This window comes from Cricetulus griseus, chromosome 4 (genome assembly GCF_003668045.3).
Source record: "Cricetulus griseus strain 17A/GY chromosome 4, alternate assembly CriGri-PICRH-1.0, whole genome shotgun sequence".
In the NCBI taxonomy this organism is placed as follows: Eukaryota; Metazoa; Chordata; class Mammalia; order Rodentia; family Cricetidae; genus Cricetulus; species Cricetulus griseus.
The window spans coordinates 173,560,898-173,588,757 of record NC_048597.1 but is presented as its reverse complement, the minus strand read 5'-3'; the positions used below and the strand labels follow the sequence as shown (position 1 = coordinate 173,588,757).

At 48.7% G+C, this 27,860-nt stretch overlaps 1 protein-coding gene across 1 annotated transcript in view; it reads left to right on the top strand.

Moving 5' to 3' along the window:
* Window positions 1–19,147: 19,147 nt before the first annotated feature.
* Window positions 19,148–27,860, top strand: part of Paqr5 (progestin and adipoQ receptor family member 5) — a 74,104-nt gene continuing 65,391 nt past the window's right edge. Inside the window, exons 1-2 of the mRNA XM_035444220.1 lie at window positions 19,148–19,568; window positions 19,971–20,088. Of these exons, the coding sequence (XP_035300111.1) occupies window positions 19,148–19,568; window positions 19,971–20,088 (539 nt within the window). The remainder of the gene's footprint in view (window positions 19,569–19,970; window positions 20,089–27,860) is intronic.

The window sequence follows — 27,860 nt, the reverse complement described above, 5'->3', positions numbered from 1 at the left end:
GGGAGCTGATGTCCTCTTTAAAGGCATTGCACTTACACATACTTATATGTGCTTGGACACACACATGTGCACATAATTAAAAATAAACATCTTGTACTGGAGAGAAAACAGTTAAGAGCACTTCTTGTTCTTGCTGAGGACCCAAGTTTGATTCCCAGCACCCACTTGATGGCTCACAAATACCCATAACTCCAGTTCTAGGGGATATAATACATCCAAGTGATGCACTCACATGGATATGGGTAAAACATATATAATAGAACAACTTAGATAAACATCTTTTTATGGAGAATTTTAGGGCTGGAAAGATGGCTAGGTGGTTTAGAGTGAATGCTACTCTTTCAGAACAATACCCAACACCCGTGTCATGCAGCTCACTACTGCATGTGACTTCAGCTCAAGAGGATCCAACACCTCTGGTCTCCAAGGGCATACACATACATAGGGCACACACACACATAGGGCACACACACACACACACACACACACACACACACACACACACACACCTTTTTAAAAGAATTTTTTAAAGTATGCTAACAAACTACATTTTTATTTTGAATACAGAATTCAGAGATACCCCTACAGCCATAGAGGGGTTGGAGAAATGGCTCATTCAGCAAAGTACTTGCAATGCAAATATGAAGACTAAATTCACATCCTAGCATACATGTAATAAGCTGGACACAGAGTCACCTGTCTGTTCTCCCAGCATTGGGGAGGTAGAGACATGAGGATCCCTGGGCTCCCTGGCCAGTCAGTGTAGCCAGTCATCCAGCTCCAAGTTCAGTGAAAGACCCTGTCTATAAAACTAGAGTTGGAAGTTATTGAAGAAGAACACCAATGTCTGGCTTTCACACACCTGTGGGTGCATGTATGTACATACACACACACAGACACACATGGACACACATATACATGCATGCACACATGACAGATAAGTACTTGAAAATCCCAGTGAGATCATTTTTTTCTTTAACATACTGTGCAAATGCATTATTTAACAGTTGTAGGTCACCCCCTGAACCAAGTAATGAATATCCAGGACCCAGCAGCAAACTTCCGAGCCTCTTTCTGACCCCAGCAGGGTGAACACATCAGCCTCTCAAACAGGGCCTTTCATGTAGCTGGTGTCATGGATAACCTCCACACACACCTGTGTACATTGTCCCTGTGAACCAGTCCTGCCTGGCACTGTGGTAACTCTGACCACCATGGACTTGTGTCCATGATGACAGTGAGCTGGCAGAGAGCATTTTTTTTTCCTGATGGCAAGGCTTTGTGGGTTTATGTTGTTGTTTGTTTATTTAACAGCTTTTGGACATGGCCTTACTATATAGCCCTGACTGGCTTGGAACGCAGTATGCAGACCAGGCAGGCCTTGAACTCACAGACATCCACCTTCCTCTGCTGAATGGTGAGATAAAAGGAGCATGCCACCACATCTTGCTTTAATAACAATTTTTAATCCCAAGTTCTCATTTTTATAAACTGTTTAGAAGAGTCAACAATCTAGGGATAAAACACTGATTTCCATTTTACCAGCCCATTAAGGATGTCAGGTTAAAATGGATGTGAATTTAAATGTTGTGTTGGTGATGAATTTGAATGTTTGCTGCTCCGTTTCTGGTGAAAAGAAATACATTTACCATCTGGAGCAAGTGATTGATCGCTCCCATATGTAAACTGCACTTCCTGAATTCTAAAGAGCAGCCACTCAAAAGTTGCTAATCCTCCTCCAGGAGTGGAAGGATTTTACAAAATGGTAAGACTGCAAAAAGTCATCAAGAAGGAGTAACAGGAAAAGGGCAGAGAAAAAGACCGTGAGGAATGAGAAATGGCAGCCTCTACAGGCTAGGTAGAGTACTGTTAGGCAACCCGGAGCTTATGAGCCTCCAGTCAGGAGGACCTGGTGCCTGCCTGGGATTTTGCTCTGTGATAAAACTGAAGAAGGGCGACTTTAAGCAGTGGGTCTCAACCCCTTTGGTGGGGGGGTCACATCATATTTACATTATGATTCATAACAGTAGCAAAATTACATTTATGAAGTAGCCACAAAATACTTTTATGGCTGGGGGCCACCACAACATGAGGAACTGTATTAAAAGGTCACAACAGTAGAAAGGCCAAGAACCACCGAGCTAGAGTGATGGCTCAGCTGGTAAAGGCTTGCTGTGAAAGCAAGAAAATCTGAGTTCAAATCCCAGTCAGCTAGGTGCAGTGTTGCATGCCTACCTGCTGGGGAGGCAGAGACCATAGGTGGTTCCTGGGAGCTCATTGGCTAGTCAGCCTAGCCAAATTTGTGAGCACAGAGTTCAGTGAGAGACCCTGTCTCTAAGAGAGAGACAGAGACAGAGAGACAGAGACACAAAGATGAGACCAGAGGTCAACCTCCAACCTCCACACACACACACACACACACACACACACACACACACACACACACACACACACACACAAATGGCTATTTCTAGTGTCTAGAAAGCCTGGTATCCACTGCTTTGGGGTCTATAGAGGACAGTAACTCCCCCGGGTGAGGTGGAGCCGAATCTAAGTCTTGCCTATAAGCCAATACGTAGCAAACTGCATGATTTGAATTTGATGTCTGATATCATTTTTAGCATCTGGCAAGATGAATTCTCTGGAATTCAGTTGACTACAATGGGAAACCCCAAATTCCCACAACCTGTCAAGATGAACTGGAGGAGGCCTCTTACCTCCATAGCTCCTGCAGGGGGCACTATCTCCATGGGATTGTGACAGACTAGTATGCACATTTTCTGCTCAGCTCCCATCCCCAAGGAGGGGGAAAGTATATTAAAAAAAAACAAATTACAAATCCAAGCTAGAGTTGGAATTAAGGCACTTCCAGAGCACCTTCCTGCTGATTTCTTTCTAGAGTTCTTATATTGTACTTTGTCCCTGGAGCACTCTAGATGGAGAGACAGAAGCCACACAGAGCCATACTATCACAGAGAAGGGCCGGAATCTGGGGCTTTGGGCAGTTCAATTCTCTTTATCAGGCTGCCTTTCAGTCTGTTTCAATCTGGAAATAAGGCTGGGGCCCTTGGGGTGCATCTTGTCTCTCAGCTTGTTGTGTCAGCCCTAGGTTTGGATCTGAAGGAGAGGGGAAGGGACCTACCCTTCCTTTTGGTCATTAGTTCCAGATATCCAGGAGTTCATACCCAGTGAGTGGGGCTTCTGTCTGCTCCTGGTTCCTGGGGTGCTCTGGGGCCATTTTCCTGTCTTCAAGGGTTTCTGTCTCTCAGAGTAGGGCATCACCCAGTGGCGGTGAGGCTGACCCTTTGTTAGACTAATACTCCTCAAAGCTGCTTCTCCTTGTCTTCATCTCCCTTCAAACGTGTCTGCTCCCCAGAGTTCTCCACACTGTTTGCTAGTGAATGTTCAGTCAGGGTTGTAGATGAGGGTGAACACCGGGGACAGCCTTCTGGTAATACAGAGTCCTCCGCAGATCTGGTGGGCTCCAAAGCCCTGCAGTCTGATCTAATCTGGTCTTCTCTCAGTCCTTGTCCCTCCTGCCCCCTCCCCTCCTCCTTTTTGTTTTTCATGTAGCTCAGGTTAGCTTCCAACTCACTCTCTGGCTAAGGATGTCTTTGAATTCCTAACCCTCCTGCCTCTACATCCCAAGTGTTAGAATTCCAGATATATTCAACTGAGTTCAACTCAGTCTTAACTTTCCAGTACCCACACTGGGCCCACCAAAAAGACACTGGACCCACTCATGAGAACCTGATTTGTCCTTGGATACCAAAGAAGAATTGCAGGACTTAGCTGAGGAAAGGGATCCAGCTGTGAAGGTGGGGATCTTGCTCCTTCCCCACCCTGGAAGGTCTGAATCACCAGCCACCCAAAATGTACAATCACTGGTAAGTTCTCATTGTCTAGCCGGGGTACCCACAGCACAACCAGAGCCTCTTGGGTGTGTGTCTAGGAGAATAGGCAGTGGGTCCTGGGTCAAGGCAAAGATGAGAGTGAATGAGACCTGGCCCCTTCGTCCCCCTCGCTGGCTCCTACTGCTAGACTGCTATTCTGGTCTCCCTCTGAGGCTTTCTCCTCGAGAACAACATCTTAATAGATGAAAGAAATCATTTGCTGAAGGCTTTCTGTCTGGGTTACAGTCACTGGGTCAGCACAGCCACTTCTAATCAATGTGCCCAGCCCTCCAGTGACAGCCCGCCACCTGCCTGCGCTGTAAGCAGATCTCATGGTGAATTAATTTTTTCTCAAATGACTAATTGAATTTAAATAGACTGAGAGGAAAAGGTTGTCCTCTGCTGACGGTGTGGATTCCTCTAGAGCTCCATATTGACCTCTGCCCCAGGCAGCCAGCCTCTGGCAGGAGATCATGATCAGCCATGGGGAGAACTCTGCCAATCCTGGGGACCTTTACCCAAAAAATACCCAGAGAGAATTCTCAGGGACTTGCTGGGTCTGCCCAGTGTGGCTAGGGCTTTCAATTCATTCAGCCTGAGATTTAGAAGGGCCACAAACTTAAGTAAAAGGCCTTTGTATTTAGGGCTGGTGAGGGTTCAGCCATTAGGAGACTTGCTCTTGCCAAGGATCAGGGTTCAAATCCCAACACACACACATCTGGCTCACAACCATCTAGCTCCAAGGGATCTAATGTCCTCTTCTGGCCTCCACATACATGGTATATGTACATATATGCAGGCAAACCACTCATACACATAAAATTAGATAAATCTAAAAGGAAAAGACACTATACTCTTCATATTTAAAAACACGAACTTGGGTCCTAGGAATACTTCATTCTCTAAAGTGCTTGCTTTGCAAGAATGAGGTCCTGAATTCTGTTCCCAGCACCCATAAAAAAGAGGTCCAGGTGGTATGCGCTTGTAACCGTAGAAGTGGGGAGTCAGAGACAGGAGAGGCCACAGGGCTCACTAGCCAGACAACCTAAACAACTTGGTGAGTTCCAAGCCAATGAAGCCCTGTCTCAAAATACAAGGTGGACGGTGTCCTGAGGATACCTGAAGTTAATCCCTGGCCCCTATAAGCATGAACTCACAGGGAACACATGGTGTGGGGGGGAGACACACAGGGAGGGGGGCCAGAGAGGAGGAGACCACCATAAACCCATATGTTCACAAGCCTTCAAAAAGATATAGAAGTGAATATGAACAGTGGGATCAGTGAGTGACAGGGAATGGGGGCGGGGCTATGGCTAGGAGGAAGCATTCATTAAAGACTGTTTCAAAAATTAAATTGCTTCTAGCCAAGTATAGTGCCTCAGGCTTGTAGTCCCAGCACTGAGGAGACTGAGACAGGAGGACTGCCCCAAGTATGAGGCCAGCAGTGGGCACAACAGACCCTCAGGCTGAAGGAGCTGTAATAACTGTACATGTGAGGTTGAGGGCTAGCCTGAGGCTGTGAGTTCCAGGACAGACTGGGCTCAGAGTAGAACACTGTCTCAAAAAGCAGAACTACAAGCTGAGGATGCAGTTCAGTGGGCAGAGCAGTGACACATTTTTACAATACCAGTACCCAGGAAGTGGAGGCAGAAGGATCAGAAGGTCAGACTCATCCATGGATACATAGTGAGTCTGAGGCTAACCTGGGCTACCCGAGACTCTGCCTCAAAATAATAGTAATAGTTATTATTATTATAAAATAAATAAATTACTACTGGGTAGACAAACAAAATACACATTTAAGAGCAGATTTGACAGAAAACATCCAATAGCCCACACCCACAGCTGGACCCGTGTTCCTCTACCCTTTAGTTACAAGCCATGGGTGTGCGGGCGGAGCCTACTATGTCTGAACCAATTGTTCTGAGTCTTCTCTGATGTGATTGCCAGCACTCATTTCCGAGTTAGCGGCTTTCACTGGTAGCTATTTGGCCCCTGGGGGAGAGCTGATAAAGTTTAGAGACTTCTTTTGTCACAATTTGAAGGGTAGGGGTGCTACTGCCATGGAGTAGGTAGAGGTCAGGGCTCTTTGGAACATTCCATGGAGTACCAAACAGCCACTGCAATGAAGGATTACCCACTGTGATAATGACTGCACTGAAACTCTCCAGGTCTGGCCCTGGCTGAGCCCCCTGTGGGCCAGGTCATGGTTCATGCTGTGAGCTCCCAGGGTCAATGACATTATGTCTGTCTGACCTGAAGTAGGTGCTCTGTGTGGGCATGTGGGTGGGCTTAATCGCAGGGGTGAGGACTGAAGAGAGTGGCCAACTCTTGGCACCACATAGCCTGGTGCTGAGTCAAGGAGACCTATGCATGCACTCTCCATGGCTCACAATGCAGCGTGGCTCACTAATAGAACCGTGGTTTGCTCTAGGAAGGCTTCCAAGGGCACCATAGAACTAAATGATTGTTTTAGATGAGCTCTTGAGACTGCAAGAATGTAACAGAGCTTCCTGAGTTAGAAGATTCAGGATAAAAGAGAGGGGAGTGGAAAGCCAGGCTCTGGGAAGAGCAGAGTGTCTGTGAGAGGGCAGGCTGGGTTGGCTTTAACACCTTCCATAAGACAATACAGATGCATTCCTGTCTCCCTCCACACCCCAGGTCCATCCAGGCATTCCCATTTCCCCTTACCTGGAACCCTATGAGGCCAATTTATCCACACTGCCTACAATCTATAATATATTTTAGGAGCCCTCAAAAATGTTCTTTTCAGAATCAGAATAAAATGAATACGAGTTAGGGGCATAGTTCAGTTCTAGAGTGGTGGCCTAACATTCATAAGGTCCCTGGGTTCCCTCTGCATCATGGAAATGTGTCATGGTCTATATGGTGTTGGGATTGACCTCAGTGTGATAATGTGGAGTGAAGAGATGACAATAAAAGCTAGGATCAGGCTCTGATGGAGATGCATCAGCAGCCAGAAACTCAGCATCTATGACCAACAGCTGAATGAGAAGGCAGGTGCTCATCTCGGTGGGGGTCCTTGTAGGGGGCCGTCCTAGGCTCCAGTCATTGGGAGGAGGTTGATACTGACAGCACACACTGTAATGTCTATACTCAACAAGGGGAAGTCCTTGCTATTCCCATGGATCTGAGGCAACAGTGTGTTTGACATGGCATTGTTCATGTCAACAATACACATTCACTCAGGACTTCATCCACTTTTCACAGAAAAGGAAGGAAGGAAGGAAGGAAGAAAGGAAAGAAGGAAGGAAGGAAGAAAGGAAGGAAGGAAGCAAGCAAGCAAGCAAGCAAGCATATAACAATGGATAGAAAATTATACAAATTAGTGGTGGTAGAGGCCCAGGTTCTTGGGAGGCTGAGCCCAGGAGCTTGGGACCAGCCTGGAAAACGTAAGAAGATGTGATGATGGTGATGGTGAGATATTGGTGGTGATGGTGGTGATGGTGGTGATGGTGGTGATGGCGGTGATGGTGGTGGTCTCTGATACACCCAGATTGTCACCTGATAACCCTTTTACTGTTCTTGTGAAGGATAGGGCACAAAGATCCTCCCATCCCTCTCTTCTCATCCTGGGTGCAACTCCACTGCAAAACAAATCTAGTTTTGCTGTAAAATCCATAGAGGAGCCTCTGGGAACACAAACACAGGACTCTCGAGATGTGCTCTGATGTTGATGAACGTTCTTGGGAGAGCGCTTTCCGGAATGGACTCTATTAAGTCAATTTAATTCTTGATCAATTTCCTATAAACCTCAGTTAAACTATTTCCAATGTTTTCCTTTCTTCATTTCTGGTTGACCGAAACTATTTTCACCAGGAACCAGTTCTTTTCCCCTTAAATTTTATAGCAGCGATTTGTCTTGTGGGCCAATATTTGTCAGTATCAAATCCACACTGAAAACAGTTTCTGCTGTGGCACGTTTTATTGGTTTTGTTTGTTTTGTTGCCTGTATTTGCACCAAGTTCATCTTTTGGGGCCAAATTTTGATTTGAATTCTGTAGAGGGCATTTGATTCTTTCAATGTAGAGATGTGGTAGATGCAGCCATTTGCTTTCTCATGTACTTGGTAAAGGACTTCTAAGAGGCTGTAGCTTGCCAGGTGGTGGCACACACCTTTAATCCCAGCAGTCAGAAGCAGAGACAGGTAAATCTCTGAGTTGGAAGCCAGCCTGGTTTACAAAGTGAGTTCCAGGACAGCCAGGGCTACACAGAGAAACCTTGTCTTGAAACACCAGGAGGGAAAAGTATTTGTTTGATAGAAATGGCAAAAATACTAATTATCTATAGTGAATGTCACAACTCAAAATACAAATTATTTAAATCTGGGATTCCCAATTAACTTCTTAAAACTCTAGCTAAGCCTTAGTAAATATTTTACAAAAGTAAAATATCTGCAGTTGCAACATTCAGTGACAGTCTAGTTTGCATGGAGTGAGATGCCATGTCACAGCCTCTACTTTCCCTGCTTCCTGGTCACTCTTGTCTTCAGGGTAACAGTAACCATTAACATTTGACTGCTGCTTGTTCTAACAGTTCGAAAGAGAAGGGGCTTTCAATTATTTTAGGGTGGTAGGGGAAGCCCAAGGGCTTTCGGGTGTGGCCTCTACTCTGCGGGTCAGCTCTGGATTTTATCCATCGAATCCAAGTCTCACCCTAACAAAAGCGCCGCAGCGGGGCCCTCACTTCCCGAGCTGGTGGACCACTTCAAACCAGAGCAGGATTTTCCAGAGTCTGCCATGACAGCTCCTTCTGGCTATTTCCGGCCTTGACCTGGGGTCCAGCAACCTGGAGCTGGAGGCTAGGGGCTAGGGAATGGAGACCGAGAGCCTCGGTAGCAGGGCGAAGGTCTCAGCAGGCACGAGAGCGCCATCTTCAGGGTAGTGGAGGCTCAGCAGAGCAAAGGGGGAGAACCGAGGCAGCCAGGTGCTTCTTTGCTCTCCCCACCAACTAACCAGCTATTTCTTCTTGTTCCTTCCTCTGGCAGAGGAAAGTTCTTTCCAGTGTCTTACTATAGTCACCTTATTCAGTGGAGACTCAGAACAAACCAAGGCCTCTCCAAGATTTTTTTTTTATTTTTATTTTTAAAGACGACCCTGGCTGGCTTGGAAATCACCATGGAAACCAGTTTGGCTTCACTACAGTCCTCCTGTCTTTACCTCCCAAATGCTGGAATTAAAGGCATGTGCCACCATGCCCAGCTCAAATTTCAGTTTCTTCACACTTTTTTCAGATTTGACATAAATATTTTCAAGCATAGCCACATTAGTTTTGTAAATTATTTAAGTATCTCAGGAGAAGGAAAATCGCACAGCTCTCCGAGCCCCTACAACCTGGTATCATTCAGTCTGCCATATTGAATTGTTATCTCAGAGCCCCCCCCCCCTTGCCTCGGATTCCCACCCAGCAGCTTTCCCAGAGACCGTGCCTACCTTCAGCACTCAGGCAACTGTTGGCTCTCCTAGCCTGGCTGTCTCCCCTTCTCCACATTTTTGCTGCCCTTCTTTTTCAATGAAGGACTTGGAGACTCTTTTCATTTCCTTTTCTCATCATCCCCATTCCACCCCTGTGAGATCTTCTCATGTCTTTGGCATCAGCAACAGCACCCACGATACCTATGTCAATGTGGCTGCAGGTGCTCACTGGGCGTGGTGTAGTGAGACAGTTTCAGGCCTAGGGACCCAACCAGAGCCAAGCTTCCAGAGACCCATTATTTATGACAGAGAGCACGTGAACCAGCAATTCAACAAGTTAACTGCAGAGTCTGTGTGTGAACAGGACCTTGAAACAGCTGTGAATGTGGGAATCTTGGAGCTCACCACAGCTGGCCTGGAGTAAGAGCTTGGTGAAGACTGGCTCTTTCCACCTTCAGAGTGAAGCCTTCCCTGGTCCTCTGAATGCTCCGTGTGAATAGTCTTCCATATGAACACCAGACTTGTTGCAGGGCCCATGATCTGACCTGAGATGCCTCATGCCAGCCAGGCTAGGCCAGGAAGCCAGCATGGCAGGGACTTTCCGGTAGCTACCTCTGACAGCTCCTGAGCCTGGTGAGTACAAAACACAGGCAGGCTCTCTCCCACCTTTCCTGAAGCCACAACTTTGAGAAGTCTACACCCAAGCTGTAAGAACTGTAGGCCCAGTGCCAGCTTCCCTTCCATGGGGTGGTTATCCAGTCCAGTCCTATTTGTAGAAGCATCCCTGCCCAGCCAGCCTCCTGCTGAGGAGACTCAAGGAGCCTGGGGGTCCTCTCCGCCCCACCTCATGGGAAGATGCAGAAACAGCAGGTAAAAAACTCTCAGGCCTGCCTTCTAGTAGCTCAGGGGACTCTCAGCATCTTTCTGACCTTGGAGGGTGTCAAGTTTGTTTTCTATTGCTATAATAGAACACCAGCACCAAAAGCAACTTGGGGAGGAACGTTTATTTCAGCTTACAACTCTCAAGTCACACTCTGTCAGTGGAGAAAGTCAGGGTAGGAACCTGGAGTCAGGAACTGATACAGAAGCCATGGAGGAGCCATGTTTACTGGCTTGCTCCTCATGCTTGCTCAGTTTGCTGCTTATATACCCTAGGACAGCAGTTCTCAACCTGTGGTTAGCAACCTCCTTGGCAAACTTTTATCTCCAAAAATATTTACATTATGATTCATAACAGTGTGCATGTGTACACCACCATGCAGGCCCTACACCTTACAGATATCCTCGCTATGCTAAAAAAAAAAAAAAAGTCCCGAGAACTAAAGCTCAGGGCACAAGCTGTTTGCCTATAGGCCCTCCATGAACAGCCACTCCTTTCTACCACTATGCAGAATGGCTCTGGGATCAGCTGCCCTGCATGAGGGATGGTATGAAGAAGGGACTTGCCTAAAAGAGGTTTCAGGGTCTCCACTGCCTATGGAGTAGCCCTGTCCCCTTGTCCTGGAACCCTTGTGTGCGGTGATATATTATTTATGATATACTAAAGCTTGCCTGAGGACTCAGAAAGCAAAGCCAGCCTCAAACTGTAGACTTCAGGCAGTGGTGATGCACACTTTTAATCCCAGGACTCAGGATTAAGGCCACACAGACTATACAAAATTGATCCAGTCCTAAAAGAAATAGCTCACTCAAAGGTGATTTCAGCACTTGGGATCACACACCTTTAATTCCAGCTTTTCTGATCTTCAGCTTGAAGCTTGAACCCCAATATCTGTCTCTGGGTCTTTTATTTATCATGCTACACTTGTGCATTTGAAGCTTTTGCCCTTTAAAGGCCAGTATTTCAGAGAAGCTGGCCTGGTAGCCCTGTGTTCACATGAACAACTGAATTCCAAGGCCTTCCCTGAACACAGGGCCAACGACACTATTGTTCTAAGCCCATGTCACATATTTATAATACAAACAATATTACATCAATAGCAGGAATCAAAAAAAATCCCCCATAATCCCCCAAACCTAGACAGTTTGGTTTTCTTTTGATTTGGTTTTTGTTTTTGGCTTCTCCTCCAGCTCTTGTCCCTGCACAGAAATGACCTTTCCAGAGCTGGGCTTCTGTCCTGATGCAATGTCACACTGGGCACGGCATCCCCAGCGCTCTCTTGTGCTGCGGCAGCCTTCCCAATTAGCTTTTAAACAAGAATGCTGTTGCTAACAGCCCTGAGAGCTGGGCGCAGAGGCCGCAGCTGAATCTTAGTCAAGGTGTTTTTCCTTTTCCGAGCCTGTCTCCTTAGGCTACACTCTCAGGTGTAGGGTTGCTGGAGAAGTCGTGGTGAGTATTTTTGCAGCTCTTCAAAGAGCTGAGCACAGGGTTTTGCCTGGGGCTAGCAGAGTGCTGGCACTCTGGCAGAGGGCTGTTAGGGAACCAAGGGTCAGGGAAGGTCTCTAGACTCACTGAGTGAGATGAAATTTTGCCCCAGGCCTGTCTTCAAAGGCATTTATCTTGGAGGAAGAGCCCTGATTGTTGAATAGAGGCTGAGCAGACAGGTGAGCAGTCTCCTGCCTCTGCCTCCTGCCCCTGCTTTTACCACCTGCCCCTCCGGGCCTCCCCTACTCCCACCCCACAGTCTCAGCACCTACAGTGTTCACCAACCCAAGGCAGGGTAAAGGAGACACTCATAAGCTGCAAGTCACTGCCCATAATTCAGACAATAAGTCAATTGCAGTTGCTGTTGGGAAAAACCACCCAGCATCCTTGTGTCCTGGAGCCATCCAAGGGTTCTGTGTATAACTGTAATGAGCTAGACCTAACCTAGAACACCATCATGAAAGATGACAAGGAAGGAGACATGGTCTCTGCTGTGATGCCCCCAACAGTCAAGTAGGCTGAGGAAGATTCATACCTGAGCATTACCATCTTGCTTGTACATGAGGGTTCCCCAGAGAAGCTTGTGGATCTGCTGGCACACACCTATAAACCTGGAACTTGGGAAGCTGTGGCAGGAGGATGGTGAATTCAAGGCTAGCCTGGGTTATCTAGGAAGACCCTATCTCAACAACAACAAAAACTTTTAGTGTGTATATGGTGATTGCATGAGTATGTGTCTATGTGTACGTGTGCATGTGTAGAGGCCAGAGGTGTCTTCCTCTACCATTCTCTACGTCTTGTTTTGAGAGACAAGATAGAACTAGACAAGACAGCCTAGGACAACCTTGAATTTTTGATCCTCCTGCCTCAGCTTCCCCAATCACCAGTGCTGTCATTCTGGGTGTGAACCACCACACCCCATTTGTGTATTGCTGGGAAAGGATCCCAGGGCTCCATGCACACCAGACAAGCACTCTCCCTACTGAGCTACACCTCCAGCCTCCTGCTCTTAAAATGAAAACAACAACAAAAATTCTAAGAGGAGGTTTTAAACAAACTGAACTGGTGTCGCCTCTGGCTGGAACTGAGATGCACAGGACTGGTGTGAAGCTCTCCTGGAAGCTCACACTATGGTGTGGATGTGGTTTGCTTGTAAGAAGGGTGGTAGTGCTGGGATGTTAAGGAACCTTGAACTGGTGGATCCTCCTGCAAGATCACAAGGTCATTGGCAGTGTGTCTCTCAAAACAGACAATGTTGTCGGTCTTGAGACCCTGGTTGGTTTCGAAGTGAGTGGTTGCTGCAAGAATGAGCCTGATCTGTGAGTGCTCTCTGCCTTTCCCTCTCTCTGTGGGATCACTGACCTCATACCTGCTACTCTGATGTCATTTGCCATGAGGACCTCACCTGACATCAAATCAAGGGAACCACCTAACCTTGTACTTTCAACCTCCCAAAGAATTAGCTAATTAAACCTCTTTTCTTTATAAACTCCCCAGACTTGGGTGTTTTGTGATAGTAAAGAAAAATTGGGTAATACAAGTAATTTGGGGATGTAAGGACAGGGACACTTTTAAGCTAATAAGAGAAACAATTTCTAAAGGGTAATGGGGTGCTTACAGGGGTGAGGGGTGCCATTCAAATCTCTTGAGTTTCCTCACCTAAGTCTTGTCAATGAAACCCTCCACCTCTATAAAGCAGTGTCTCTCTGTGCTAGTATAGCCTGGTCCCCCCCAGCTCTCCCATTGTAAACAGGGGGCCAAGAAAGCCAAGCTCTTGGCTGATGTTGACAGTTCCTCAGAGTGGCAGGCTGGGCCCTGAGACAGGCCTGGACATCACACAGCTTCTAGTCTCTCCAGCAGCTTTTCTGTTGCTCTTGAAACATTTTCTTCTTCAGGTCAGATAGGCCTGGAGGCCCTACTGGGCACTCTAGCTGTTATTTTGCTTTGTTGTGTTTCTGATGTACAGGTAGGTGTGTGTGTGTGTGTGTGTGTGTGTGTGTGTGTGTGTGTGCGTGGTGTGTGTGTGTGTGTGTGTGTGTGTGTGTGTGTGTGTGTGTGTGTGCATGTGGAGGCACGAAGTTAACATTGGATGTCTTCCTTGATCACTCTCTACTTTATTTATTGAGGCAGGGTCTCTCTCTTGAACCCAGACTTTACCCAATACCTAGTCCAGTGTCTTAGTCAGTGTTCTATTGCTGTGAAGAGACACCATGACCATAACAACTTTTATGGAGGAAAGTATTTAATTGGGCTGGCTTATGTTTCGGAGGTTTAGTCCATTATTGTTATGCTGAGAAGCATGGTGGCATGCAGGCAGATGTGGTGCTGGAGAGGTAGCAGCCAGAGAGTGAGCCACTGGGCTTGGCTTGAGTTTCTGAAACCTCAAAGCCTGCCCCCAGTGACACACTTCCTCTAACAAGGCCACACCTTCTCCAACAAAGTTGTGGGGTTTTTTGTTTTGTTTTGCTTTGTTTGTTTGGTTGGTTGGTTTTTCGAGACAGGGTTTCTCTGTGTAGCTTTGGCGCCTCTCCCTCGCTCTGGAGACCAGGCTGGCCTCAAACTCACAGAGATCCGCCTGCCTCTGCCTCCCAAGTGCTGGGATTAAAGGCATGCGCCACCAACACCTGGCCAAAGTTGTGTGTTCTAATTCTTTCAAATATTGTCATTCCCTATGAGCCTAAGGGGGCCATTTTCAGTCAGATCACCACATTCAGCTAGCCATTTGTTCTGGGGGATTCCCCCATTTCTGCCTCCTAAGTTCGTCCAGATCCAGTTCTCACCATTGTCTGGTAAGCAGTCTACCACTGAGCCATCTCCCTAGGCCCCACATTCTGATTTTGATAGACACTGGGCCTAGGAGCCTTCCAAGCAGAGCAGGCCTAGGGCTTCCTTTGGGTATCTGAGATGATAGATCCCTATGGGCCTCTCTCTCTCTCTCTCTCTCTCTCTCTCTCTCTCTCTCTCTCTCTCTGTGTGTGTGTGTGTGTGTGTGTGTGTATGTGTGTATGTGTGTTTCTCTCCTTGGGGAAGCAGGGGCCTGAGCCCTGGCCAAGAGGAGGTTTCCTTTTCCCCTTCCAGAGCCTTCCCCCAACCAAACACACTCACCAAGGGCCAGTTCCTTGTGCTCCACCTGTCTAAGCGCTACTGTCAGGACATGATCCATGCATGGGGAGGGACTTCAGCCACTATGCCCCTGCCCCTGGGCGTCTACCTGAGGCTCTGTGCTCTCAAAATAGAACACGAAACATATGGTACCTGCCTTCCAGGACCTGGGTTGCAGAAGAGTGGCTGTGGCATGAGGCAGGGGGGCTAGCAGGGAAAAGCATGATTTTCTCCAAACCCCTTCTCTAGGAGAGGGGTCTTTCTAGAGAGAGAGTCCCTGAAGGACAGATGTTACCAGAAGGGGTGCAACTGGCACTGTTCAGATAGCTGTGGTCAGACTGTGTTGTGTGACAAAACTTTTCCTGGGGAGATACAACACACACATCTACTCACCCCAGATAGGGATCCCATATAAGACCAAATTATGGGTACCACCAAAGTCCAACTTGGTGAACCAGTGAGTTCTGTTGGATTACTTACAGGAGTGTGGGTGAGAAGTTACTTACAGCAACAGGAATGATACAAAGATAGCTGTGTCATCTAGGTCCACTCAAACATAAGTGACAGCTCACAAAATCCCAGAACCTGGAGCACACTGCACAGCCTGCACGCAGCGCAACAGGTTGGAGAGTGTCCTTTCCAAGGGACTCTGGTCTAAACTGCTTCCAGGCCACTCAGCTGGTTTCTGCTTCTTTCAGGTCTGAGTCTTCTTGGCAGCTCAGCTTTATTTCTGTCTGAGAGCTACATTCAGCTTTTATTGTTCGCTCAGTCTGGCAGGGAGGGGCCTAGTGAATCTGGTCAGTTTCAGGGACTTCCTGGAGCTATTTTGAATTGTTAACCTTCCTCTTTAAGGAGCTTCCTGAGGATGGGATGTCTCTGTCTCAGAGGAAACAGCCACACAACAGACTGAGATGGGCAGGAAAGGAAGTCACAGGAGGTGAACCCCCAGCCCCACTCCTAGCAAGGTCTCCAAATGGCCGTAGTATTTTTCTTCCTTCATAGTATCACCTAGGCTCTGGTTGCACAGGTCTCCCTTTGTGTGTCCTTATCCTCACTGCTGTAACAATGACCAAGGTGGAAGAAGGGTCTGCAGATGTTACGAAGTTCAGATTGTCCTGACCCAAAAAGTGGTATGCTTACACAGGCAGAACAGAGAGACATGGAGACACAGGGACAGTGGTGTGGAGATGGAGGCACAGCATGGAAAAAGATGGGAGGCAGAGAGCGGAGGGAAGGGCACAAAACCAGAAACACCAGAACAGGAAGCTGAGAGATAATCTCTCTTCTGTGCCCTGCACTTCCTCTTTTTCATCCTCTTTTCTCCCTCTCTCCCTCCTTTCTGAGCCAGGGTCTCGCTGCTGCTTTGTCTCTTGAGTATTCATATTGCAGGCATGTGTCACCTCCCAGATGTGGACACTGCTTTTCTTTTATTTTCACATTTTATGTGTTTGTGTGTATAGTGTGCAAGTGCTGCGACATGCAAGGGATATCACAGGACAGCAGGGGCTATCACAGGACATCGGGGGATATCATGGGACAGCAGAGATATCATGAGACAGCAGGGGCTATCACAGGACAGCAGGAGATATCACGGGACAGCAGGGATATCATGGGACAGCAGGGGCTATCACGGGACAGCTTTTGGGTGTCAGCTATCTCCAACCACAGTGGGTTCTAGAGAGCAAAGGGCTCAATGGCCCACACATGGCATTTTGAGCAGACACAGGAGTCACAGTCTAGGCCCAATCTAGAGGAGCTAGCAAGTCCTCTGAAGAATAAGACCATGTGACGGCAGTCTGTGAAGGGACGGCAATCAAATACCTGAGGAAGGACAAGATGGGAGATCCTGGGTTATGTGGATTAGACTGGTTCTTTTGAGTTGGTTTGTGGAGATGCCAGAGGGAGACAGATCTCTAAGACTGACCTCATCCTCCCCATCTTCTCTGGGCCTCCCTCTGTCGCCCGAGGATCCCCAGGTTGTAAAGAAAGCCTAAAATAACATCTAGTCCTGAGGACCTGGGTCTACATTTTCAACTCTGCTACTTATGTCCTGTGACTGTGCGACCTTGGGCAGGTCACTTACCTCTCAGGCTCTCCATCTCCCCAGTATGACACTGCGAATTGAACCCGGTACTCTCCATTTTCTCCTCTGTCTATGCCAGCAGCCCTCTCACTTCTCTTCCCCCCCCCACTGTGATCTTCCCATGGGTTCACCCTCCCTCTGCCCCTGCTCCACATGATGTTTAAGGATCTGGCTACCTGCCTGCCACTGATGTGTGTGCGGACCTGTGTATATGGGCTTGTACCATGTGCATTGGATCCCTTGGAACTAGAGTAACAGGCAGTTGTGAGCTGCTTGATGTGGATGCTGGGAACTAAACCCAGGTCCTCTGTAAAAGCAGCAAGTGCTCTTAACCCTTGATTCATCTCTCCAGCCCTCCATGTGGTGGAGCAAAGATGGATATGATACCCATGTGCAAGACTGTCATGAATTAAGACATGCTGATGGATTAATCAGCAAGGACCACATTCATTTGGCTTAAGAGCCTGCTTCTCTTTACAAGGTGCACATGCCTGCAGTGGGCAGGACTCAAGGTGGGCACTACGCATCTCTGTTTACCTTGGCTGCTGGTAGGAGTGGGGTGCATGTCCATACTGTAGGCTCTGCAGCTTTGGCAAGGAATACAAACAGGCCTCCCAGAGAATGCTGCCTTCTACCCCCAAAGTCCATACCTACGCCATAATCAAAAGATGGTATCAGAAAACACTTAGGGCTGGCAGTTACTGCCATACAGGCTGGCAGAGTGGGGTATGGGGGAGGGGACACAGCCCTTACTCTCTACTGCTGATAGCCTTGGGAAGACAAAGCAGGGATCTGCATCTCCATCTAGTGGATTCACCCAAGGCTGAGCACAGCGTGGAGCCCATTTCCACTCCCTTGTCAAACTCTAGTTTGCAGAGGATGCTTGCCTGCCTATGTGGCTAAGACACTTTTCCCTTAAGCAATTAGATGTGGGAGTGCTGGGAAGATAGCTCAGTTAGTAAAGTGTTTTCCTTTCAAGCATAAAATCCTGTGCTCCATCCCCACAGTCCATGTGGAGAGAAGATTCAGCAGCAAGAGCACTTTCTGCTCCTTCAGGGGACCAGAGTTCAGTTCCCAGCACCCACATCCAGTGGCTCACAACCACCTATAACCTAGGGGATCCAATACCCAACATCTTTGGTTTGGGTCTCCATGGGCACCTGGACACACAAGGCATACACACAGACACATAAATTTAAAAGAAAAAAAGTCAGGAATTAGTGACTCATGCTTGTAATCCCAACATTGGGAAGCAAAGACAGGTGGCTCCCTGGGGATCACTGGCCAACCAGCATACCTGAATGTACATGAACACATACACACATGCTCGTGCACACACACACACACACACACACACACACACACACACACACACACACACAGAGAGAGAGAGAGAGAGAGAGAGAGAGAGAGAGAGAGAGAGAGAGAGATCTGAAAAAACAAACCCAGCCACCAAACAATAAAGCAAGGTGCCCAATGTCATGATCAGGGATCTATAAAGGGGGCTGAAGGCAATTTGCTCCAAGGCATCACAATGACTCCATTCAGAAATAGACCTGGAAGGGGAGGCGAGGGGCTTTGCTCAAGGTCAGGGTTGAATGGAGACTAGGGCCCAGGTGTCTGGAGGCCCGATCTCCTGTTGGTCCTAGTGCCCATACCTGCCAGCAAGACTGGGCAGGGAGCAGAAGGGAAGCGACTAGAGGGAGGACCAAGATATCTGTCCACTGCCCACTGGAGCCTTTCAGATTGATCCTGGGGCTTGACTGCCTGCAGAGGGGCGGGAGGAGGAGCAGTGGCTTTGGGCTGTTCTTCTGCACCTGGAGAGCCAGCTTCCAGACTCCTGGAGCCAGGTTTGTCTTCTGTGTCCCTTCTTTCTTATCTCTGTATCTACTAGATGCCAGAGGACCATGCCCAGCACCTTCCAATCTGAGAGCCTGGGACCTGGAACTCAGAACCCTCCAAGAAGAGTAGAGCGTTGCCAAGAACCCACTGTCCTGGTGGACTGATGGCAGGGGTCATAGCCAGGGGCCTCTCAGCAGGGGAGAGGACTCCACAGGGTGGGGCATCACACCCGTTGCTTTCATGTCTTCAGCGAGCTGCACCTACAAGGTGGCCTCTGGGCTCCCAGACCTCAGATCTAAGGGTAGGGATAGTGTGGAGTACCCACCAGAGGGTGCAGGATGCGAGAGAGGGTCGTGTACACTTCAGATTCCAACTAAGGGGCACCTGAGTCTGAAGGACGCGGGTAGCTTTGAAGATGAAGAGGCCCATGGTTCAGGGCTCTAGGCCTGGCGCGGCTGGGGAGCTGGGAGGGAAGCCCATCTCTCGGCTCCTCCCCGGGCCGCCCTGCCCCGCCCCGTGCCGGGACAGCCTGGGCGGGGACCCGCGGCTGGAGGGCGCGCCGTCTGGTGCTCCAGGTGCAGTTCCCATGAGTCTGGGGGCCCGCGGTGGCCCAGGAGGAGTGCCCCGTCTTCAATCTGCCCCTGCCGTGTCTCTACACCCTGTCCACTGGACGCCAGTGAGCCTCAGAACCCAGGTAACAGAGGGCGGGACTCGGCCAATGTTCCCCACGGGTCTCCGCCTCGCGTGCGTCCACCCAGTCCATGCACTCCTTCTCTCTGCTCCAGAGCAGCAGCAGAGCGCGGATGCTGCTTGGAGATGGATCTTGGAAAGTTTGCGCCTGGACGGCGGTGCCTCAGGCGACTGCCAAGGCAGACACTTGTAGCCACGCACCCCGAGTCCACGTGAAAGAGAAGCCTCTGCTCCAGCATCCAGTTTTTCTCTTAATTAGAGCAGCGAAGCAGACACGCTCCCCATTCTGGCTCTCCAAACCTGAAAAAAAAAAAAAAAAATCCTGGGATGGGAACTGACAGTTGGTAATTCTTAAGCCTTAGGGATGTTTATGTCTGTACTTCCCGCCTCCTTCCCCCAGACGCACGCTATGAACCAGTTAGATAGTGTGCATGGAAGGCACAGTTTTGTGCCCAAAGAGGTAGGTCTGCACCCTGATAAGAAGGGTGCCCGGCCACAAGCCACAAGCCACAAGGAGCTGTCTTTTTTACCACTTTCCCTGCCTCATTCTGTTTGGTCAGGCCGGGCCCTCATTGACGCCCATCCAAGCATGCTTAAGCCCAAGTCTGATGAGCCTAGGTCACGAGGGGGGCTGCAGCCTGCAGGTGCAGAACACTGGAGTCCACTAAACCCTTATGGGTATGCACACAATGGGCTTTCTTCCTTCAGTGAGAGAAGGACGCACTGCCTAATGGAGAAAGGAAAGTTTCGCCTTCCCTCAGAGCCAGAGAGAAGAGGTGGGGGCTAGGGGAGGGTGAATACCAAAGTAGCCATCATGACTGACATGGACACCCCTGATACTGATTTTCCCCGGGGACAAACCATGCAGGTGGTAGATGAAGAAAGAAGACCCCGAAAGGCTAAGCATTTGGCCCAAGCACTGTGGTGGGCCTCAACCACCGCCTCTGAGACCAGGTGCTTCTGCGTTTTAGGAGATTACTACATTGTTTATTACAGTGTGTGTGTGTGGGGGGGTGCTTATGGAAATCAGAAGACAACTTGCAGGATAGGTTCTCGTCCTCCACCATGTGGGACCTGGGGATTGAACTCAGGTTTGTCAGGCTTGGTCGTAAGCGCCTTTACCCACCAGCTGAGCCATTTTGCTGCTGTTTCTGCATTCTGGTTGTGACCAGCAGGGGCCTGTTTCTCCTTGGGCTCCTCTGCAGTTCAGGAGTGCCCAAGGCAAGGGCACCTCCAAATAGAACTCAAATCCCCTTAGGAAACACTGCCAAGACCCATCCAACCCCTTGTTAAGCTCCCGGACAGCAGGAGGCAGGACCCGCGTTCCCTTCTGTAGCCATAGTGCTTGGCATGGGGAAGAAACTTGGCCAGAACGTCGTGAGTTAACCAGAAACAGCTGAGTTCTTTTCCAGCAGGCAGGTCTTTGCCCTTGAAGAGCAGCAAGGACATGGAAATGCAGGACCAGGAAACTGCAGACACACTTCCAGACGCCTTCACACACTGCCCCTATGCGGGACAACTTCTTTCTTAATTCAGCAAATAAAACCGTTATCGCTAGTCCCATTTCTTGTAGTGGCAAAGAAAGACAGTGTGCTGGGTGAAGTGGACAGCCAGTGTATCCCTCTCCTGAGCTGCAGCATGAGAGACTTCATCCCACATAGTGGAATTTTACCCCACTCCTCAGGAGGTCTCATTTGGAAACATTATTTGTCATTGCCTTTTCTTTTTTTTAAAACTCTTTTTAAAAGTTTATTTTATGTGCATTGGTGTTTTGCCTGCATGTATGTCTATGTGAAGGTGTTGGGTCCCCTGGAACTGGAGTTACAGACAGTTGTGAGCTGCCATGTGGATGCTGGGAATTAAACCTGGGTCCTCTGGAAGAAGAGTCAGTGCTCTTAACCACTGAGCCACCTCTCTAGCTCTCTCTATCCCTGTCATTGCCTTTTCTTGATTCTTAACACCCTGCAGTGTTGCCAGGGATTGGGAAAGGAATTCACTTTTCTTGCCTCAGTTTCCTTTGGTGAAAAATAAGGTTTTATGAGCAAGTGGGTGTGCCTCCAAAGTCATCTGTAGGCTGCAGAGCAAATCCAACAGGTGGTGTGTGTGCATGCGTGCGTGCGTGTTTTAATCTGGCTTCTCTAGGTAGGCTTTATGGTTCCCTTGAGCAGTAACTGTGCATCCTGGTGTTCCCCAGAGAGCAAGCCCCATCAGAAGCATGGAGCATACAGTAGCTTTGCAAGAAGTATTCACTGATCAGAATTAATCTCTACAAGAAGGAAAATTCCCATAATTCATGAGACCTGGAAAGCCTTGAATCCCTCTCCCCCTTCTTCCCTGTGTAAGGAGACGTGACACTCTGCCATAGAGATAAGGGCCAGGAGAGAGAGAAGAGCTTGACGGGCTCCCAGAACCCAGACAAGGACCTTCAGCCTAGCTGCCCCCAGAGTCACCTAGAGAGATCTCTCGATGAGCTGATGGACACTGCAAGGGACAGTGGAAGAGTCCCAATGAGGAGCAATCCCAGCTTCCTAAGGAGGGGTGGAGGCAAAGATGAGCTGGGCTAAGTGGCCAGTCTGAGATGGCTGGAGGGGAGGGGGAACTCAGAGGTTCCCCTGGGAATGCAGGAGGAGAGCCGGGGGGGGGGCAGGGCTGGCATGCACACCCTCATATAGAAAGCAGTTTTTCTGCCCGACCCTGATACACCCTGATAGCACCACTGGGAGCTTTGGCTTTTTGCCCCAGCCCTGCCTTTGACCCCAAACAGCTCAGTTCACTGTTAGCACTGGAATGCACCTGCCGAACCTTGGAGTAGGGGCAGGGAGTATAGAAGCCCAGCCTTAAAGAATGTGTAATTTCCCAGCTTGTTGGGGTAGTTGGGGAGGAGGAATGGGCCTGTCAAGGAAGTGTCAAAAGATTTCACCTGAATAAGTCAGGGTGGGGCTTCTCCTATCTCTGAGGCCATTGTAGACCTCCCCATCCCTCTGGGTCCCCTTCTTTTGGAGAGAGTAAGGCCATGGCTTAGACCCGGTTTTCTGTCCCTTTGCACGTTGGTTTTCTCCTACCAGTTTGATGGCTTTCCACCACAGAGGATGGAAAAGTACGCCTGTTGCAACACTTCATGAGTCAGTGTTCACTCTGCTGTCCAGTGTCTGGACTGTCTGGACCTCACTTGGAGACAGTGTTGAATCTTTGGAGACAGGGATAAGGAAGACCCTGGAGATAGTTATGAGATTGTGTAAGCTGGCAATGAGGAGCCATCACATTCGAAGATATAATTGTTTCTTGCACTCGGAGGAAAGGATGATGTTCCCCAAAGTGGTAGCCCAGTTTCATCCTCATCTCTGATTTGTTCACTAAGCTGGATTTTAGCCTGTAGTATTCTCCTGCCTTCCAACCTTGACCAGGCCAGTATCACCTGCAGCAGACTCTGGATTGTGGGACCTGAGGAAGGAAAGTTGCCTGAACTTCAGGCATGGCATTTTGCCCCTTAGGGTCACCCCCCTTCGGTTAATTAGTAGCTTTGTAGTCAAGGTGGCCAGTGCAACTTGCAGAATTCACTGGGAGCCTGTCAGAGATACGGAGTCCAACCATACAACCTCTAGATCCCAGAGCTCAGAATCCAGCTGCTCTAGGAGCCTGCCACTGGCCTCAGCTACATTCCCAACAGCTGAAGGCCAATGTGGCTGGCAGATAGCCACCTCAGGTTCTGGTTCTAACATTGTCCAGCTGGCAGTGTGACATTGGACCTATCTCTTTCTGAGCCTCAGTTTCCTTATCTGTGAGAGTACCCTGGATTTTATAAAGGTATCTTACCTTTAGCACCATTGCCATTTGGTGGCAGAGAGAAGGGAGCTGTCTTGTGCTATATTACCCTTAGCCTCTATACAACAGTACTGCCACACCACATCATCTCTGAGTCGTGTGTGTGTGTGTGTGTGTGTGTGTGTGTGTGTGTGTGTGTGTGTGTGTGTGTGTAGGCATTACCCATAGAGACCAGAATAGGGTCTCTATGTAGGTGCTGAAAACCAAACCTAGGTACTCTGGAAGAGTAGCCAGTACTCTATCTCCCTTCACTGGCTTCAGACTCAACAGAGATTTGCCTGCATCTGTTGAGATTAAAGATGTGTAGCATTATGCTGGGCTTCTGAGTCCTTTCTGACATCTGAGAGTTCCTCTGGACATCACCAGATATGCCCTGGGGCAGCATCACCTCTGGTTGAGAAGGGCTGCATGAGGTCTCTGAAGACCTCCCCTCCCCCAGGATGTCTCTTGGTACAAAAGGGCTTCCAGCTGGTTCAATGAGTTTGCCCTATGCATGAATGAGGAGTGAGTGGAACAGGTCAGAAGGGAAGGGAAGACTGCTGGACCTCATGCTGAGAGCCAAGGCTAAGCTCTCTGTGCCTCTAGATCTTGAGTTACCCAAGGAGGGGTTAGGAGGCATGGATATGGTCAGCAACCTTCCAGTACTGGGCAGCACAGTAATGACTCCTGTGTCCCTGCTCCACATTGCCCCCTCTCCTTGCCCTGGGAAGGGATGCAGGAAGTGAATCAGCTCAGCAACCACAGGAGAGAGGGCTGGGTGCCCTTTGAGATGCATGCTCACGCCTCAACCAACCTACCCTGGCTGTGTTTTGATTATTCCTTCCATGTTAGCTGTTTATTAACTCTGTCCACGGAATCCCCTTCTGACCTTGTTGCTTAACGGAAGGGCAGAAGATTTATTTTGGCGGGGTTAGGCTTGGGTGCTGCGGCTGTTGACGAATCTTGGAAGTAAATTGCTTTGGGTTATTCATTCTTACAGTCTTCAAGAAGAAACTTGGCTCTGGGCTGTGGGCTAGATACTGGGAAGGATCCTTGGAGTTAGACAAATCCCCAGGCTGCACCCCTAATTCAAGGTGTCTGTTAATGCCCTGCCCAAGTGTACAGAGGAGGGCGTGGCAAGCTGTGAGGTCCTGTGTACTGGGGGAACTCTGCAGGAGTGAGTTCCCTTAGGGAGGAGATGGTGACAGTGTCAGAAACTTCACAAGAGGGAGGGGTTTGTTGGGGGTGGTTTTGTTGTTTGTCTCTTTGTTATTGTAGTAAAACATATAGAATATAGCTTTCTCATTTTGACATGGGCCATGCACACCTGTGGCAGCTGGAGGCTATCCTTAGTTATTATTCTTCGGGCACTATATACCTTTTTGAGATATGCCTTCTCACTTTTATCTAGAACTAACCAAGTAAGCCAGGCCCACTAACACTGAGATTACAGGTGTGGGCCATCATATCTGCCTTTTTTATTTACATGGGTTCTGGGTATTAACCTCAGTCCCTCATGCCCTCAAGGCAAGCACCTTACCGGCTAAGCAATTCCCTGTGCCCCATTTTGAGAATATTGAAAGATACAATTCATTGTCACTAAGCACATTCACATTATTCTGCGGCTGTCACCATCATCCAGCACCACAACTTCATCATTTACCAGCTAAAACTTTGCACCCAATAAAACCAACTTCCCACTGTCCAGCCCCTCTGCAACTACCCCCTCTGCTTCGGGTCTCTGTGACTGACAGCTAAGGATACCTATGTCATCAAGCACTGTGTATCTCTTTTCTCTGGAAATAGAATACAATACCACAATAACCTACATTTTAATGAAAAAAAAAGGTTTATTTGGTCCACAGTTATGGTCCAAGGCCAAGGTGATGTATCTAGTGTTGCCCCTCTGGCTGCCAGTCTGGAAGCAGTACAAAGCATCTCCTGGCAGCAGACAGGAAACATGCCTCTGTGGACATGCCTTCTCCTGTCTTCCTGAGACTTCATTTGGAGGGTTTAGCTGGGAGCACAGGTACTTGTATACCATTGACTGAAGAATGGTCTGCCATTCAAAGATGAACACCTGGGGAGCACGGAGGGAGGAAGACTGCACCATATGTAGTAAGTGCAATAATCTAATATTTGTCTTTCTGTGGCTGACCTCTCGGCTGCCATAACATCCTCATGGTTGGTGTATGATGTAGCCTGAGTCATAATTTCCTTCTGAGGCAGCTATGGACCACATTCTGTGTGTCTGTTCTTCTGCCCCTGGCCATTTGGGTCACTGCCACCCTTTGGCTACTGTGAATGATTCTGGATTGAGCCAGGAAGGTGAGTAGCTGCTGAGTCCCTGACTTTGACCTTTTGGAGTGTATGCCCTGAAGTGGAGCTGCTGATCATATCAGAAGAATAAATACATCCAAAGTTTTGTATGCTTTTTGAGATAGGCCTGGGCTGGATGAGATATGGCTCAGTGGCTAAAGGTATTTGATACCAATCCTGAGACCCATGCGGTTGGTGGAAAGAAAGAATGACCTTTGCAAGTTGTCCTCTGACTTTCATATGGTGGTTGTGGGGTGTGTGTGCATGGGTACACACACACAATCAATATATACAATTTTTAAAAAGTTAAGCCTCTTGAGAGGCTATCATTATGTAGTTTAGGCTGGCCAGAGGCTTGCAGTCTTCCTGTTCAGCCTCCATAGTGCTGGGATTATAGGCATGTACCTATGTTTAGGATGCTTCAAGGAGAGATGTTTGACCTTGGATTCAAGGGTAAATGACCCCTCTGGATATCTAACGGGGTAAAATTCTAGCTTATGTCACAGAGTGAGTAGTACACAGGTTCACGTGCCTGGCATTGGAGGCTGTAGCCAGAGGCAAGCGTAGTAGGAGTAAAAGGCCAGGAGTAGAGTCTTGCTCCCAGCTAAGGAAATTGGGCTCTTCCCTGTGGAAACTGAGAAGCTATGAAAGAGTTTTCAGGCAGCAAATCATGCAGGATGTAGCCAGAAGTGATAAAGCAGGTGGACTGGGAAGGAAAGAGGCTAGAGGCAAGAAAACCATACAGGCAGAAAACCAGGGTGTTCACAAAGCCTGGGGGTGGCAGTGGCTGCTCATGGGCAGCCTTTCCCTAGATGAGCTTACAGGAGGCATGGTAGTTTGAGAGGACAGGAGAGGCTCTGCTTGGGCTGGGTGACTTTGGGGACCCATGAGACTATCCAGGTGGGATGAAGTGAGAGAAGTCTGATAAGCCTGTGAGGGTAAGAAAGAGAAGTAGGCAGTCAAGGGAAAGGACTGCCATCCAGGCACAGAGGCCAGGACCCGAGGTGGCCTCTGTGTGAACAGTGCTACCTGCCCCCATGAGTGTCTTATCAATCCACACATTTTGATTGCCAAGCTCCAGGCCCTCTGCCCACTCAGTGGGGAGCGGACACACAGAGATGAACATGAGCGATGACTTTAATTCATGTATTCATTCCATTAAGCCCAGGCTGGAAGTGGGCCAGTACCTTTGCACAACTGAAGATTGAATGTTGATAGGTGCCATGCAGGAGAAGCAGAGCGTGCAGTGACAGTGTGCCCTAGGCCTTGACAGTCTGAGGTGGGGCTTCTTAGCACTCCTGACACTTGCCTGTTTTTGTTTCTTTGTTTTGTTTTTGAGACAAGGTCCCATAAAGCCCAGAGTGGCCCAGAAGTCATATGTACCTAAAGGTCACCTTGAACTCTTGACCCTCCTGCCTTTACCTCCTGTGCCAGGATTACAGGTATGAGCTACCAACGCTGCTCTATGTAGTGCAGGAGATGGCACCCAGGGCTTCCAACTAAGTTGTGTCGTCCCCACCCAGGGCTTCCAGGTGAGCTCTGTCCCCACCCAGGGCTTCCAGGTGAGCTGTGTCTCCAAGCCATGGCCAGCATTTTGGATCATCGAATTCCCTATGGTAAATGAGACAGTTCTACACACTGTAGAGTGTTCCTCAGCATTTTTGGCTTCTGTGAACTAGATGCCAGTAGCCACACTCACACAAGGGGTAGGGAGGTAGATGTTCTCTGGGGAGTGAAATTGCCCCCCTTCAGCTGAGCTCCATTGGGGTCAGGAAGGCCAATAAAGCAACCCGAATTCATCAAGGGTAAGCAGGGATGGAGACTCTGCTGCCCCTCATTCCATCACCATGATGGAACTAATTAACCTCGTGTCTAAGATAATCAGCCTAGAAGTGGGAGAGGCTTATTCTGGCTTGCGGTGTGGGGAGTTCCATCCTTGGTTTCTTGGCCCTGTTACTTTGGACCTGTGATAAACCAGAGCACCATGGCAGGAGCACAAGTTGGAACAGGCTGGCAAGCAGAGAGAAAGTAATGAGTAAAGTCCCAAGATTCCATTCAAGGGTTCACTTCCATATGTCTAGCAGACTTCACATTAGACACCACATCTAAATGGTTCTACCACCTCCAGATAGTGTCGTATGTGGGGACCATACCTTTGGGGGACATTTTATCAAACCATGGCAGAGAAGAGAACATTGAGTATCCGCAAAGGTCCTTGGGTGGGGAGAGAGCACAAAGGGAGATCAGTGAAGAAGCTGGTGTAACTGGTGAAGAAGACTTTAGTTATACAAACTGTAGTGGAGATGGGGGAAAGTGGGCAGGCTCTGGGA